Source organism: Rosa rugosa, chromosome 6 (assembly GCF_958449725.1).
Source record: "Rosa rugosa chromosome 6, drRosRugo1.1, whole genome shotgun sequence".
Lineage (NCBI taxonomy): Eukaryota > Viridiplantae > Streptophyta > Magnoliopsida > Rosales > Rosaceae > Rosa > Rosa rugosa.
This window is the reverse complement of record NC_084825.1, coordinates 42,854,423-42,870,538: the sequence shown is the minus strand read 5'-3', so window position 1 is coordinate 42,870,538 and position 16,116 is coordinate 42,854,423. Positions and strand designations below refer to the sequence as shown.

General features: G+C 37.5%; 1 protein-coding gene and 1 long non-coding RNA gene across 2 annotated transcripts; both read right to left on the bottom strand.

Moving 5' to 3' along the window:
• Positions 1 to 6,018: 6,018 nt before the first annotated feature.
• On the bottom strand, positions 6,019 to 9,326 carry LOC133717447 (auxin response factor 18-like). Its single transcript, XM_062144164.1, has 4 exons — positions 9,009 to 9,326; positions 7,573 to 8,722; positions 6,475 to 7,349; positions 6,019 to 6,336 (listed from the first exon to the last, which is right to left on the bottom strand). The coding sequence occupies exons 2-4, from the start codon at positions 8,680 to 8,682 to the stop codon at positions 6,297 to 6,299; spliced, it is 2,025 nt and encodes a 674-aa protein (XP_062000148.1). The 5' UTR covers positions 8,683 to 8,722; positions 9,009 to 9,326; the 3' UTR covers positions 6,019 to 6,296.
• Positions 9,327 to 14,605: 5,279 nt separating this feature from the next.
• LOC133714472 (uncharacterized) lies at positions 14,606 to 15,834 on the bottom strand. Its single transcript, XR_009848688.1, has 3 exons — positions 15,566 to 15,834; positions 15,134 to 15,475; positions 14,606 to 14,817 (listed from the first exon to the last, which is right to left on the bottom strand). It is a non-coding gene; the product is annotated as an uncharacterized LOC133714472 (long non-coding RNA).
• Between the last annotated feature and the right edge of the window lie 282 nt (positions 15,835 to 16,116).

Below are 16,116 nucleotides of genomic sequence, written 5' to 3'. Positions count from 1 at the left end.
AATTTTGGCGGTAAAGAAAACGATTTTAAATTCTCCAGCTTTTCTTGGAAAACCCTTTACTGTTCGTACCGATTGTGCCAGAGTAAAGAATTTCAAAAATTTCAAACTTGATAAAGCTGCTGATAGAGGAAGATTAGCTAACTGGCAATTATTTCTTAACCAATACGATTATGTTGTTGAATTAATTGCAGGAAACAAGAATTATCTTCCAGACGCCTTGACAAGAGAATTAGCCATGTTCAACAGAAGAGATGATGACGAAGGTCGCAATCCCAGAAGCAGAAGACTTGGGAAAGAACATGAGGATATCGAGGATCCCAAAGAAGAAATCCTCAAAAAATTCCTGCTAGGTCCAAAAAGACCAGCCATAACTGATCAATCCCAGGGTAAAGGATTGGCTAGCCCGTCTCAAACGGCAGACGGTAAAGGCTCATCAAGACCGTTGTCGGCTGTTGCTTTGCCAAAAAGCAAACCTACTCCAACTGGAGTAATTAATGTTTTTAATTATGAACTTCGAACTTTTGATACTCCTGTGTTTAGAACTGGCAGGAGACTCGCCTACCACCAGAAGGCAATTCTGGACAATCTTTTATTCGCCTTCCAAGAAAGAAGGAGTGGTCTAATGTTCCCAGCTCTTTTCGCTTTAGCTGAAGAACTCTATGAAAATGGCAGGCCACAGTTCGAAGAACTACAGCAGAGTGCTGTCAAGAAAGAAAAAATTAATTTCCTTGAAAATCCAGAAAGTGCTAGGATCCCTATCATGGCACTCACTGAAACAGATTGGCATGACTTCCACAATCTGATAGGAAGACACAATTCAGAAGACCTAGTTCCTCCAACCCTCTTCATCATAGCGGGACCATATGTTGGAAGATACCTGGTAAATGTTCAGAGTGAACATCCCCAAGAACACAAGCTTTGGCTTGTTGAAAATGGTTTGAATCCATTAGCTTTCTTTTTTACTGTAGGCACTTTCTTGTCCTTCAGTATATTTTTCATAGAATCCAGCGTTTTTTGCTGTTCATTGATTTTTTTACTAACACTTGTTAGCTTTTCTTCTTCCGTTTTTGGAAGCCCTTTGATATAATCCAGTTTGTTTTCCAGTTTTTCTAACTGGTGGATTATAACAGGAATTTTTTCTAGATGTTCTTGATATCTAGATATTTCTTGCTGCAGGATCTGATATTTTTCATCAGAAGATTTTAATAGAGAATTCAGTCTCTTTATTATTAAATCAGACATTGTCCCCATCGGGGATTCCCCTGCTGAGCTATTTTACAAGCTCTGATACCAGTGATTTGCGGATCTAACCAATGCTCAAATAATCAAGAGGTTTTTGTTCCTCTTCTAGAACATATAAAAGATTATCAATATCTTGTTCTAGTTTATAAATTCTTGTCTGAAGTCTATAGAGGATATCCCAATAATTGGGAGTTTCCCTAGGAAGACGTTCTCTATAGTCTTTCAATTTTCTCAATTTTTCTCTTTCCTGATTCAATTCATTGCTAGTGTTTTTGCAGATAGCATTTAACTCAAGTCTGTCAACTATCGAAATTCTGGATAATAAAGTGCACTGTTTACCTTTGAAATAGAGGGTGATTGCAACATCTGTATATATATTTAAACGAATAAAACTCTGATGGGCCCACCACGTTTCAAAACAAACTTAAATATGCAGACTCTAAGGCAGACAAACAACAACTGAAAAGCAACAGGGGGTATTGATGGTAGAGAAATTGACAAGACGGGTAGGTAGGAATAGAAAGGGGAAAGACTTGTGTAGAGAGGAAGAAAAATCATACATTGGGGTGTATGAGAAGTATTCTCAGGAATATGGGGTGTATAAGCATTAACCCTTTATTATATATATATTTTTTTATAAAAAAAACATAAAATAAAAGACTCAAATATGAATCTGTTCCACAGTAAAAAGATTTGTGTTTCCCTTAGAAAAAAAAAAAAAAAAAATTGTGTTTTGGACCCAAATATGAGTCTAAAAAAATGAGTCCAAACTATGGGTCCAAAAATAAGTCCTGCACCACTCAATAAAAGTAAGTCTTTTTATACACTATTCAGATGAACTCAAATCACTATTCCATCTTATTTGGATCCAAATTTGAGTCTAAAAAATGAGTCACCACTGTTGATGCTCTTGAGAGTTTTGTTACCGTGAGGGCATTTTATGGAGAAGGAGGAATGCTTGACCTATTGGTTTTCTCTCCTTTATCTGTTTCAGGAACTAAAAATTCTTATTCCTCTGCAATTGCAAGTAGCTCTACTTCCCTGGACGTCACTTCTCTTGCTGCGAAGTATAAGAGTCCAACCTTTCTTCGTCTTGAATAGGGAAAAGAAGATAACTACTCTCACCTCCAATTTTGGGTGAAAAGGCAAGTATGAATTTGGGTATTTGACTATTTGCATAATAGGATTCATGAGATTTTGCACAATCTCGGTATTGCATGCAGTTGATGAAGAACCCAACACGCTCTCTTCCCAATTCAAAAAATTCTTTTCCACCAAAATTCATGGTTAGGATATAAATTGCATGGATCTTCGTCTCCAGTTCTCTAGAAGAAAAGACAAACCATGGAAACCATAGGAATTGCATAGAAAATTCGAGTTAAAGAAAGAAGAAGAAGTTTGTTGAATAACCCACAAGCAAAGAAGCTTATTATTAATTTCGGTTTAGTTTTATGCAACATGGAGGAAACATGGGAAATCACATGCAGGTGGATTTGACATGCTCTTCGTCTGGAGAGTCTCAAAGGAAAACCATGACATGCTGAGATTCCAAATAATCCAGATTTTCTGAATATGTTTATTGGTCAATCAAACATGCATTCCGTGAAGATCAACACCATGGAAAAAAAAAAATTGTTAAGTAAAAAAGTAAGTCATAATATTCAGACATATGCTCCTAGAATTGTTGGTTTTGAGCCAAAAACGAGATGAAGAAGAGATGATGGAGAAAGTGAGAGAAAGTCAGTGTAATCCAGCGTGGTTGTTTAGGAAGGACGAAAATGCCCATCTTTTTTCACCATAACGAAATCTAGATTTATTGCAACCGGGGCTCCTTGGTTTTTCATAGCTCGGTGGTTTGCAGCCTACTCCTATAATCTTTGCCGCTCAATGAAAAGAATGCATAGCAAATTTTTTAAACCTCTTTACCACCAAATAATGATGGGTGTCTTGGATCACATATGCTCCTATATATGAGGCCTAAATCAACTCTAGGCGAGTCGGAGAAGGCAAAGGAGTCAGTGTTGCAGCAATCTCGTGGTCATGAAATTTGAGGAAGGAAGACATAGATATCAATGAAAAACCTGCAGAAGATAGATCACTATTGATGATCTAGTGATGAAACTTTTCAACTCACACTTCACGTGAGTTAAAAATAGGTGAATTGCCACTATGTAGTTTCAATGTTGACTATCAAATCAAATACCAAAAGCCCTTTTGATTGAGCCTCAGATTTGTTGTACGCTTGCACCAAGAAAATACAAATAGCACATCTTAAACCTTACTTCACACAATTCATATATATATATATATATATATATATATATATATATATATATATATATATATATATATATTTTAGAATGAAAACAACCTTTTATTTCAAAATAACAAAATTACATACGGGAATGATCGGTGGTAGACATAAGTTCTCCACTCTTCTCCCTAAGAACAACCTCAGTTACAGGTCCGTCATCCACAATGACATCCATGAGTCAAACGGGCCCAACACCTAACCAACTAATCGTCCCTCAACTCGGGCTACAGAATAAGACCACTTTCCGAGAGTCACGATAAATCCATGTAGCCAACATTACGAACAGCCACTTCCCCTTTATCAACATAGTGACCCAAATCAACAAGACCACGTGCAAGAGCAAGTCACTACCACATTAGCATATTGACAACAAGAAAACACCGAGAGTAAAACATGTAGTCCCCGGAAATAACGCCATATCAATGGCACTTCATCCACACTGACCCAGGAGTCAAAGTACATCCTCACAACCAACCTCAAGAAGCAACTTACTCCTTTCAACACCATGACCCTAAACCGCCAGACCATGTGCAGAAGCTTCTCCCCATTACTTTGACCACAAAAGGGTAAATTGAATTCTTGAGAATAAAACGACACAACTAACATACCAAGACTCCTAAACCCTAGCTCGAAAGAGTAGGGACTTATTAGACTAAGCCAAAAAAACTAAAACAGCGCTAAAAAATAAATAGATACCACCGGAATCCACAAATCTTCCAAGTTGAACCACTGCCGTACTACCAATATTCATTTTGAGTTATTTTATGTAATTTTTAAATACATTTAAACTATTTAACCTTCCTTTAAAAAATAATATAAATTCAAAACTAGCTATAATGGAGAGCACTGATGCAGACGTATTTCTAAAGTGGCTAGCCAAAATGACTTTTTAGCTACTTTGGTTAAAATTTGACTAAAAAATGGCTAGCATTGATAAAGATGCTCTAACAGGTCACATCTCACCGGCTCATATATGAATCAACATATTAATTAAAAATATTTTGAGCAACAACACGATGATGTTTGACAATTTTTTTGTGTGAGTTGACGAGGGACTAATCAATGTCTCATCACTCTCATGTTCTTAAAACTTCTGTTCCCATGCAATTCGTGCGGATGATTAGAAAAACAACACCAGAAAAAATGGAAGACAGGTTGGAGCTAGGTTTTTGCTAAAACCCATGTCGAAAATCCGATCAATATAGTTGACTAATTATTTTTTTAAAGGGAACACATCCATGGAAATCTTGGATCTTGGTCACTAAATATATCAACACATTGGGCATTGTAAATCACAAATCGGTTCTCAGTTTTCAATACCTATCTAATCTAAACTAATATTGTTGACCAACCCGGTTTCCTGTGTCACCATTAGTTTTCTTTATAGTTTGTTGGGCAAGACAACCTCTTTGATCACTGAGATTTGTCAATGGAGGATCCAAATTCCACGGACAAAGAATGTGTGATGCTTCTGCATCTTTGCTGTCTTACTGGTTTGTTTTTGTCTCTCTTAGGGCTTGGTACAGCCTATCTTGTGACTTTGTGAGATTTTAAAATGTCAAACTCAAATCTTAGTTTATTTCATAGTATATAGGATTCAGTTTTTCCTGTGAATGATTCAAAGTAGTTAGCATAGGGTGGAATTATTTGGCTCACAATCTTTGTCTGTTTGATCCTGAAGATTTAAAAACCGATTTTCATGGACAGAAGTGCTAATTTGACTAGCAAAGCTGGTTAAGTAAGAGATTTCAAATCCCAAAGGATCCTGTATCCAGTATATGCGGCACATTAGTGGATCAAAAGTGTTGAAATTAACTCTGGGACTATTCAATTTACAGTCATTTCCAACTTCCAAGAGTATTATGACTCATCAATGCCTCAAGACCTGGATGATGCGATCAATATCTAATCGAAAGAATCCTCAGTGATTCTGTAATAGGATGATTTGGATCAACCATGATCGGAAATGTAGTGAAAGGCACCATATAACAGAGAAGAAAGGGTCACTAAAATGGGCATTGTCAGCTCGATTTAGATTATTGGCATTTTCTGCGACAACTTAAGGTTTAGGATTAGTAGTTGTCAACTTGTCTGATATGGTAACAAAGCATTGTCTCTCCGTCTCAATCTCCCTGCCTCATGCAGCATTGTATGAGTATATGTCTGCCTTCCCACCCACGAAGGAGAGTGTTAGCTTGATATAAAGTTGTTACTCTAACAGAGTGAAAAAAACACCCTACTTTCTCGTTTCCCTTTATCCTCAGATATGAAGAGATACCCAAAGAAGCAAAATTGATGAAATGCAGATAATTAAAAAGCAGCTCTCTTTGATTTGAGGAAAACCATATTGCTCGTCAAATGACAACAGCTTTCATGTAACTTCATATATCATCAGTGAAGGAGACCGAACTTCTGAAAAGAATCGAGGAAAGGCCAAAAGATTTGCGGGTTGGAATCTGAGCTAAAGTAAACCACAATTTAGTGGGGTGGGATTTCCCAAGAGTTTTAGTACAAAAAGTTAAAACAGCAACACAAGAAGGAAGAAATGCAACTGTACAAAATGTTAATAAGGGAGAGTTTCTAATTCTCAATCATTCTTCAATGTCACTGCCTGAATCACTAAACTTTGTTTACTGACGACGAAACCATAGAGAAGAAACACCGGAGAAGTTTATTTATATACTTCTATGGTATCTTCCAGTTTCATTGGTCTTCAAGGCAAGCATTGCAGTTGTAGACATCATGCCATATAAAGTCCCCTTGCTGTCTTCAAAAACTCACTGCCATAGCAACCAAGAAAAACCAAAACAGAATGAATATATCGTCACTTATGTGTCTTCAAAGGAAAAGAAAAAGAAAAAGAAAAAGACTATTCAAAAAGATGCAAATTTCTGAAGTAATAAAACGCAGAAAACTACCTGAAGGGTTCATCTCCAGTGTGTCTAACAGCACCTGTTGCATCCCGGTACAGTACATTACTCAGCATCTCTGAATTTTCTTTGCCAAACATGTTGGCCAGCTTTCGGTACAATTCTTGGTATGATCTAAAGACTGAGAGATCAAGGGTCCCCGCATCTCCAGATTCAACATACACTTTGCAAAGACCAGTCTCCAAGTTGTGGTCACTTTTCTGGTGGTCTTTGTCCCAGGGAGACCCTCCATCAGAGCAATTTTCCACTGAACCGTTGCGATGTAATGCAGAACCAGAGCCATCAGAAGCATTTCCTGTTTTCTCTGGATCTGATGAACTATCATCACCAGAGGAACTCTTTGACATCTGCTGCCCCAAAACAATTAGCTGTCCGAACAAGAATATGTGAGGTGTCTTTATCTCGTCATTATCCTTTAAATTGTGGTAAGGAATACCCTCGGTAACGCAGCAAGGGCTGTCCTCATTGGTTTCAGCAATGCGCATGAAGTTACCTCCAGGGATTCCAGGAGGGACAACATGACCAAGTTGCTGAAAGCCAACTGGAATTAGACCTGAGTGCCGTTTGTTGAAAAGATTCGATGAAGATAGTCCAAAATGAGCTTGCCTGGCTCCCTGTATGCCTGCAGGAATGTTGTCTGATAAATGATATAAAGTGTTGCTGGAATTTAGGAAGTTGCCGTAAACAGATGGCATTGGCAGTTGGCCAATAAGAGAATAATCTGGGTTCTGTTGAAGCCGCAACTTCTTTCTTGGAGGCGAGTAGGGAGAGAGATCGATAGCTGGTATGCTTGATACCAATTCGACCAACCATGGACTAACACATCTCACATTTTGGAGCAGATCTGGCTCATCCCATGCAACCTAAAAAGATGAACTTTTCTTTAATCTTTGACAATAGTCTACTAACAGTGGATGTATACTTCATATCAGGCATGTGCATATAACCATGTACTTTACAGAATTACAAAGCTAAAAAACTTAAAAAATCGAACATGACCAAAATGTATTTTCATATGCTAGGCTAACAACATAGCATGATAGCAATCAGTTTAGGAAGCAGGAATGAAATGTATATGTAACCCACCTGTAATATGCGCCATGGAGAATCAGGCCAACGGGGATCTGCATGATGAACAGAAGATATGGTTCCCATGAACCAGCTTATCCGAGAAGAATCCTCAGTTTCAAAAGGCATTTTGAACCTTATTCCCGAGCACCAGCGAATTTGCATTGCAGCTCTCACAGATGAGGCCTTAACACAAAACTCCGGTGTGCTTGCACGTGGATAGTACACAACCTCAAAGGGCTGGCCACTGACAGCAAGAGTTGCAGCTTCTATAACATGTTCAGCCCTGACTCTTCCTCTCGTAGTCCCACTAGAATTTTTCTCCATTGACTTGTTTCCATTCTCCCTTGAAAAGCCAGAATAACCACCATACTGAAAGCAAGAATTTCCAGATGGAGTGTTCCATCCACAAGGGTACTCAGGTCCACCACCAATCCCCCTTTTAGCCCTCCTAATCCCCACACAAAGATCCCCATTTTCTGCTCGGAAAAACACAATCGAATCCCCAGCAACAAGCTTTTTATTGTTCACAAAATTACTCCATCCCGTTGTCAAAAGGTGACGACGAGGAGTACCTCTATAGATATGCCTAAACTTCCAAATCTCACCATGCACATCCTTTGCAAGAATGGTCTGAACCGGAGGCTCAGCCGAGTAATCCAAGCGCGGAAAGATAGTCTCTGCGCAGAAGCGAGGCACAGAGAACCCTCCCCCATTGTTAGCATCAGATTGAGTCAAAGTCTTAGCAAAAGATGTGGGTTTCTCAGGATTCTCAACTACTCCATTGTTATTCCCCACAACCCCATCATCCTCAAAATCAAAACCACTCTCTCTCACCGGAACCAGCCTCATTTTCGCATAAACCTCATCGGTTTCAGGATCTGCCATGTACCTAATAGCAGATATCCTAGAAAGAATGAGTGCTGGAATTCGAGAATTCCCAAAATCCACATCCCCTTGGGCATACTCTGCATGCCCTTGAGGGAAGTAGAAGACCTTAGAGTTAATAGGTGGCATTTGAACCATGCCACCAGCACAGGCATGCCAGAACTGAGAATCCAAACCTTTCTCTGAGTTGTTGCTGTTGTTCTTCATTGGCTCCCTCACAGAATTCATTATAGTAATCATAGTTTCTCAAAGCTTATTGCTTTTCTCAGTAAAAATGCAGCTGTTAACACATGAAAAATCACAAAAGAACAAAACGAAATCAAAACCCATAATTTCTTCAAAGACACAAAAAACTCATAACAGCATTCATGATGAAAAAAAAAAATAATAACTGCTACAATAGGAATGCAAAGTATCAATCTTTAACTGATCATCCAGGGACCCATTACAGTTTAATTGGTGGGATTCAATACAAAAACACACAAGACATACCAAATTTAGAAACAACAAAAACTGCCAGAAATATGAGATTCAAGAGAGACAAAGTTAAGAACTTTGTAAATTACCTCTGTTTCAAGGCAAGGCTCTGAAATAAGAGAGATGAAAACTCCACCAAGGATTTGGAATTCCCAGTGATATATGAAGTCCAAACTCCAAAGGTAAGAACCAAAATCTTTGATGGGTTTGGTTGGTGTGACTTTTGAGAGTGTGAACTGCTTTAAGGGCTGGTTTGTGAATGAGTTCTGAACTACAGAAGCGCGTTAAACAAGTGAACAACTCATTCTCTAAAAAGAGAGAGAGTGACTGACTGAAGGGTGAAGCTTCGTTGCCGACCAGAGCAGACTGTGTTTGGAGTGTGGAAGAGAGATTTAGACGACAAGGGACACTACGAAAAGAGCCCGTTGTATATATAAAACAACTCATTTATCTCGCGGGGGCCAGAGATTTACGTGCTACGTTCGATGTTTTCGGATCGCAAAAGTCCAAGTGGACTTTGCCAAATTTCAGGTGAATTGAATTCCCTTTTTCTCTTCTTCATTTTTAATACATAACAGTTTTTTTACCATTGAACCAGAGAAATTATACACTTTCCTCACCATTCTATAAGCTTTTTCAAGTTCATACTGGTGTAGTTGTATTGACATGTCAAGCCAGATCCACAGATACTAATAGTCTAATACTATATGGTGTTTCGGTTTTTTTAACCAATACATACAGGCCTCTTTCAATTTTGTACTAGAATGCAACCTTGCCGGTCACAACATTATTACAGTAGTACTAGGCAGGCACTATACTAGTAAAAGAGTGTTTACTCATTATCTACGTATGAGTATAGGAGGTTGTTAGAAGTTTAACGATTCATAAGCCATTAACAATAGGTTATTACAACAATACTTATCCTTGATTGTCAACAAATCATGCTGGTAAAACTGTGTTTACTCGTATATGTGCGCATGAACATAGGAGGTTGTTAGAAAGTTTAACGATTCATACGCCATTAACAATTTTACTCTTGTACCAAAAGTAAAGGTTATTACAACAGTGCTTATTTGTGACTGCCAACATACCATTCTAGTAAAACACTGTTTACTCATATATCTGTGAATAAACGTAGGAGGTTGTTAGAAGTTTTAACAATTCTCAAAGTATTAATTGTAAGTGAAAAATCCATCCATATTTACTACGTGATAAATAAGTGACTCGGATTAGATCTGAATATCATATCTTGTGTGTGCATGAATTTAAGAGTTGGTTAGAAGTTTAACCATTATTAAATTATATTATATGGTAAGTAATGTAAGGATTAACATACATATTGGAGAACCGGTTGAAATATATCTTTACAAAATACCATTTTGAAGATCATCTTGTCCGAGGTCCTAACTCTTCAGACTAACCAGGGTTAAGATAACGAACTCCTTTAGTCGTTTAACCTGATTGGATTGGTTTTGTACAAACTCCTTTAGTCATTTAGTCTGATTGGATTGGTTTTGTACTTTCTACTAACTCGTAGTCAATAGTCAACTCCTACGTGGCAATGATCCATGGCGTCTCTTAGTTCACTGGTTGTTCCTGATTTCTTGGTGATCTTGTCGCCTGACAATTCTAGGGCTAAGAAGAGAACAAACTATTAAACCACCGGCTTTTAAGTCTCTTTTTTCTCTTTTCCTTATCTAGAGAAAATTACAATTTGTAAAAAAGATATAAAAATTATTCATTCGAAGTAGAGAGGTTAAATAAAGATCAAACTTTAACCCAATCTGGCCTAGACGCATGATTGCCTAGACGCAGGACAACTAGTGTATTCGTTGCTCCTTGAACGGTCTCTTTTAGGTATTTGTTGGAATGTTTAAACTCAATAACATTGTAGAATATAATAGGATGTGAAGTTATGTTTTATGGGTTTGGTAAAAATTCGAACAACGTAGTTCATATCGCCGGTAAATCTACCGGAGTATCATCAGAGATTAGATGTCTTAAAAACAAGACTATTGGGACTTAAGAATAGACACAAATTCGTCACTAATAAAAATCATCTATATAATTTGCACCGAAACTCCCTTCCTCAAATTAGTAGGATCAAGTGGTTGGTTTGTTAGTAACTAATTCTCCATATTTATGTATAGTTCAAAGAGATTGATGAATTAGAAAGTCATTGGATCGTAGCTAAATTGTGGATCCAAGAAATAGTGATAAATGCTATTTTGTGAATTCGTGATATTGATAGGAGATTACGGCAACGAATCAAAGTGGTTTTGATTAGGGTAAAAACTTGATAAGGCACTAACCGATTTGAACGCAAGGACAGATTAATATGACAATAAGATGAGATATAATAGAAAAGCCAAATCATTCGGCAAATGGCTTTGTTCGGTCTAATAAAGGCCAAGATACCTTTCTCTTATCAGTATACAGTTCTTGAGGGACAAAAAGAAGTAGCAGTACGTAGTAGTTATATGGTTACAAATTGGAAGGCTATTGTCTTAAGAGTTACCAATGCAGTGGTTTACCAATTAGCTAGAGTTGTTGTCTACTTTAACTCTTTCATTGTTTTGGTTAGGAGAGACGTTTACATGGTTATCTCCTTACGTATATATCTAATTAAGTAGTCGACTAGTAATTTTGTTCGAGATGCATATGGTACTTTTTTTTGTTTAGAGTTAAAACTCTTAATACTTTTCCAGAAAGACCTTAACAATGTGCCTTTCTCTCTTACATTTCCTTTCGAATAAAAAAAGAAGTTGAAATGGTGTTATTTCTGATTGTAATCTCTAATTCGCAAGGTATTAGTAGTAAGTTATGTTGTTCTCATTCACCTCTAATCAAGCAAGCATAACAACTGAAGCCGAGTAATTTACAAGCAAACGTGGTGTACGTTATAGACTTATGGTCTTATCGGTTATTGGGAAGAAAAAATATTTAAAACATGCATGACGCTCTCGACAAAGCAAAAAATTCAACTTTAGGTTATGCGATTGTATATAAGAGAAACTGTAAAGCTTACGTTGCAACACATGACAAATTTTAAAGAGTAAATTGCATCGTTGGACAATTTATTTGAGAAGTAATAAAATTAACCAATAATTGAAACTTGACAAGATAAAAGGTGATGATATTTACTCATTTAAAAATTACCTCTGAAATCCACAGGAGCCAACCAGAAGTTGAAAACATTCCGGCAGAGAATCAAGACCGTTAAAAAGTAGACACAGAAAGTGACTTTTGAACCAGAAATATTTCCCGATCGGACCACAACGCTATGAGAAAACAGGCACTGACAAAATAAAAAAACACCAATTTGGTCCAACAAACTTCAAGACTTGACCTTCCTCACAATTTATTATATTGTTCTACCTCTTTAGCAATGTGATTAGGCAACTTTCATATATTCATAAAGTAGACTGTAGACCACAGAGAGCACAAGTTCCTAACTAACCAACCAACCTTGGTGGTCTCCTAAAAGCCCTGTAAAAGGGGTTTGTGTTCATCACCTGCTTTGAGTGGTTGATTGTTCCTCTCAGTTTGGCCCCTGATAAGGACTTAGGCTTGCAATCTGCAATTGATTTTGTATGTGAAAGTGATATTAGGGTTAGCAATTGACAATTGTTGGGAAATGGAAGGAACATTTGTGAAGTTGCATTACTATTTCTTCCATTTAGTTTGAAATGCTTCATGTCTACTAGATAATTTGGGAGTTCGGATCTTCTTAGGCTTTTGTTTTTTTGTGTTTGTATTGTGTTGTGTCCACAATAATGTCGTATTAATTGAGTTTAGGGGTTATGATATAATTTGTTATATAGAAATTTGAAGCGGCATGATTAGGTTAATACATAGTATCAACAAAGAATTGAGTTTCTTCCAAATGTGATGATATGTCTTTCCACGATTTCGTTAACATCACATGTAAGAGATCACTATCTAGTTATGATATCGAGTACGTTGAGGAAGTGTTACTCATAGAGTCAAGATATATCATTAGCTATGCTATCAAGTATTTAGCTATGGAGTCATAAATAAATATGTCGGAATATAATCAAAATGTGATAATCCATGCACAAGGCATGTACATAATCTTGAAAGCTACCATACTAGCTAGGAGCATTACAAATCCAAAAGCACATTATCGTTACCTTGTATCTACATGAGCGCCTTTAACTATTTGCCACTAAAATTACTTTTTATGGATTTCCGCTTATACACTAAAGTTACTAATGCAAGATGTCGGATATCTTGAACCTAGCTATGAAGCCATCGATGCGCCATTGACTTCTGGCCAGCTACCTCTCATATGAGTGATAAAGTAAAAGGGCGCTAGTTAATTTCTTAATTAATCCATATTGACTAGTTCATCATTTCAGTACAGTCAATAATTTAATCTCTCATGATACGGTTTGACGGAGAAACTAAACTTTTTCATACTCATACATACGTAGCGTAGCGTCACTACTCACTAACTAGCAGTATGAACTAGTCAAGACCATAGCTTAACTACCTAGCTCTTAATTAATCATATACATTTCGATGGGTTTGAGGTACATAAAGCTAGTTTAATCTGGTTTTGGGATCGAGGCTTTACCTTAACCTTTTGGCGTACGTGTTGAGGAGCTCAGCTTGCCCACTAAAATACTAAATAGGTAATTAGAGGCAGTAGTCTACTTGGGAAGGGCTTGCCTGCAGCAAAATTTGAAGCAGCAAGTCGTTGCATGAAGGTAGCTAATTAAGCTATACTACTCTACTAGTCTGATGCACGCATTGATCGAATTGAATGCCACACATGGCAGATCGGCAAGGCAACAAACACATAGACATAGGCAGCGGCTGTTCACATGCCGCTCGATCCGGTAAAGATCGAGCCACGGCCGCTGCTCCGGCCCTCGCTCTCGTTGATTATCTCGAACAATCCCTAGCTTAACTTCGAATTGATTAGTTTAATTAAGACGCGATAAGGGGATAATTAATTGGGTCAACTATAGCTCTTAATGAGGGTGAATAGTTTTCTATTGAGTGATCTGACAAACATGAATCCACTACCACCGTATGGATCGATTAAATATGGTTTGATTATTCATAGTCTAATGCCATTAATTATAACAATTAGTGTGTAATTCAGACTTCTGTCTAATATTTTATGAAACAGTGGTGTAGAGAAGAAAGTTCTAACACGTGAGCTAGCTAGGTATGTTGGTAACTTGGTACTACGAAAGTTTATATTATTGCCGGCTATAACTTCTAAATTCAAATCAATGAAGTCAGGTAGCCTAAAACCCTAAAGACGGTTCATACATATTCACATAGGCCTCATCATGGGCCGGGCTAGGGCCAGCCCTACCCTAAATTTTAGGGCTTAGGGCCGGGCCGGGCCGGGCTTTGACCAAGTCAACAAAACTTAGGGCCGGGCCGAGGCTTCAAAATGCAGGCCCTTACCCGCCCTTAAGGCCCATTCCGCAAGGGCCGAAAGGGCCGGGCCGGGCCACCCTTTCCGAATAGGGTCGGGCCGGGCTTTTGTTTAACTCACATAAAACCAAATTTCGCTAAGTATAACTGTAAAAGATAAAAAAAAAAAAAATGAAACTAAATACTTGAGATTTTAGAACCTGAGTGGTTGAGTTGATTAAAAATAATTACAACATATACTCACATTCTCAGTGATCAAGTCCTCTAATTGAAATTAAAATTGCACAGCCACTGACTCACTGAGGGTACAAAAAGTGAAGCAGTGTTTGATACAAAAACTGATGAACTGATCAAGTCTTCATCAATTCACAAAAAGTTGTTATCTTTGATACAAAAACTGAAGGATGACTTGATTTAACACTAGCAAACTTTCCTTCATCTCTTACTGATATCCATATTCATGGCAACCAAGCAAAGAACCTGCACAAAACCAAATAGATAATTTAGCTACTGGACATATATTTCATTTCAGCAACATAATACAAATACAACTAAATAAATATCTGACTTTAGTTCGGCAACATATATATATAGACTTCAACCCAACTGGACAGTTTGATAACAATTAACACACAAGGATAACATCATAACAAGATTACCAGACAATGTACAATTTCATGTTGATTTTGCAGCAGTCACACCTTTCAAACCAAAAGCATTTTAACACAAACAAAACATACCACATCCAAAAAAAAAAACAAAGAAAACACACCAGATCCAAAAAACAGTCACACACCTCTTCCTCAATCTCCAATTGACTCGACGCCTTCCGTGTTTGAATTAGCACGTTCAAGTGCAATCATCCATTCGGGTCTTGCTAGTTTTGCATTTTGTTCCTCTTCAGCTCGGAGCTCATCTTGCTCTTTGTCTTGCTGTCTTGCTTCTCCCAGCTTCCAATCTTTCAAGCAAATCAATGCTTGAATTGTGTCCGGGTTCAGACTTGCTCTCTTCTCCGATACAACCCTTCCACCGGCACTAAAAGCTGCCTCTGATGCTACTGTTGAAGCTGGAATCGATAGCAGGTCACGAGCTATCAAAGAAAGCACTGGATAGACTTCTTCATGAGATCTCCACCAACCTAAAAGATTAAATTCAAATCCATCAGCAACTTCAAGTGTAGGCATATCAATATAATATTGTAAATCAGAACTAGAAGAGGTGGAAGTACAAGTAGCTGTTTTAGCTTTTTTTAAGACCTCTTCAGCAAAGTCCTCATCTTCATCATTAGGTAAAACAATAGTATCAGCAGAAGATGCAGGTAAATTAGAGCTTATACTAGAGGTTGGAACTGCAGGCACTATATTATCCTTGTACACTTCGTGCAATTCAAACAATTGATGCTTTATACTAGAGATAGAACTTTCAATTTCCTAATCTTCAACGCCCATACTTTTCATCCATTGGCTAATTGCAAAAAACTTATATCTAGGATCCAAAGCAGCAACAAGACAAAATACGGTAGGAAATCGTTTCCAATACTTAGCAAATTTAGACTTCATGGCCACCAAAGCAGCAGCAATTACAGAATATTTAGCATATTTATTAAAAGCTGCATTGATACTTACTAAGCAAGGAATAACACGACATGATGTCGGATAATACACACCACACAAGGTTTTTGTTGAAGAATCAAAATTTTTTAAAAAGCGACACACAATTGAAGCAACTAACCAATCTTCATCAGTGGGAAGTGCTAAAGTGGAATGGCGATTAGATTGG

Excerpts from the sequence above, each read along its gene's own strand:
- LOC133717447 (XM_062144164.1), bottom strand. The coding sequence starts at position 8,682 with ATGATTACTATAATGAATTCTGTGAGGGAGCCAATGAAGAACAACAGC. Across the intron at positions 7,350-7,572 it reads CTCCATGGCGCATATTACAG|GTTGCATGGGATGAGCCAGA; the intron begins GTGGGTTACATA and ends TCATCTTTTTAG. Across the intron at positions 6,337-6,474 it reads ACTGGAGATGAACCCTTCAG|TGAGTTTTTGAAGACAGCAA; the intron begins GTAGTTTTCTGC and ends TTGCTATGGCAG.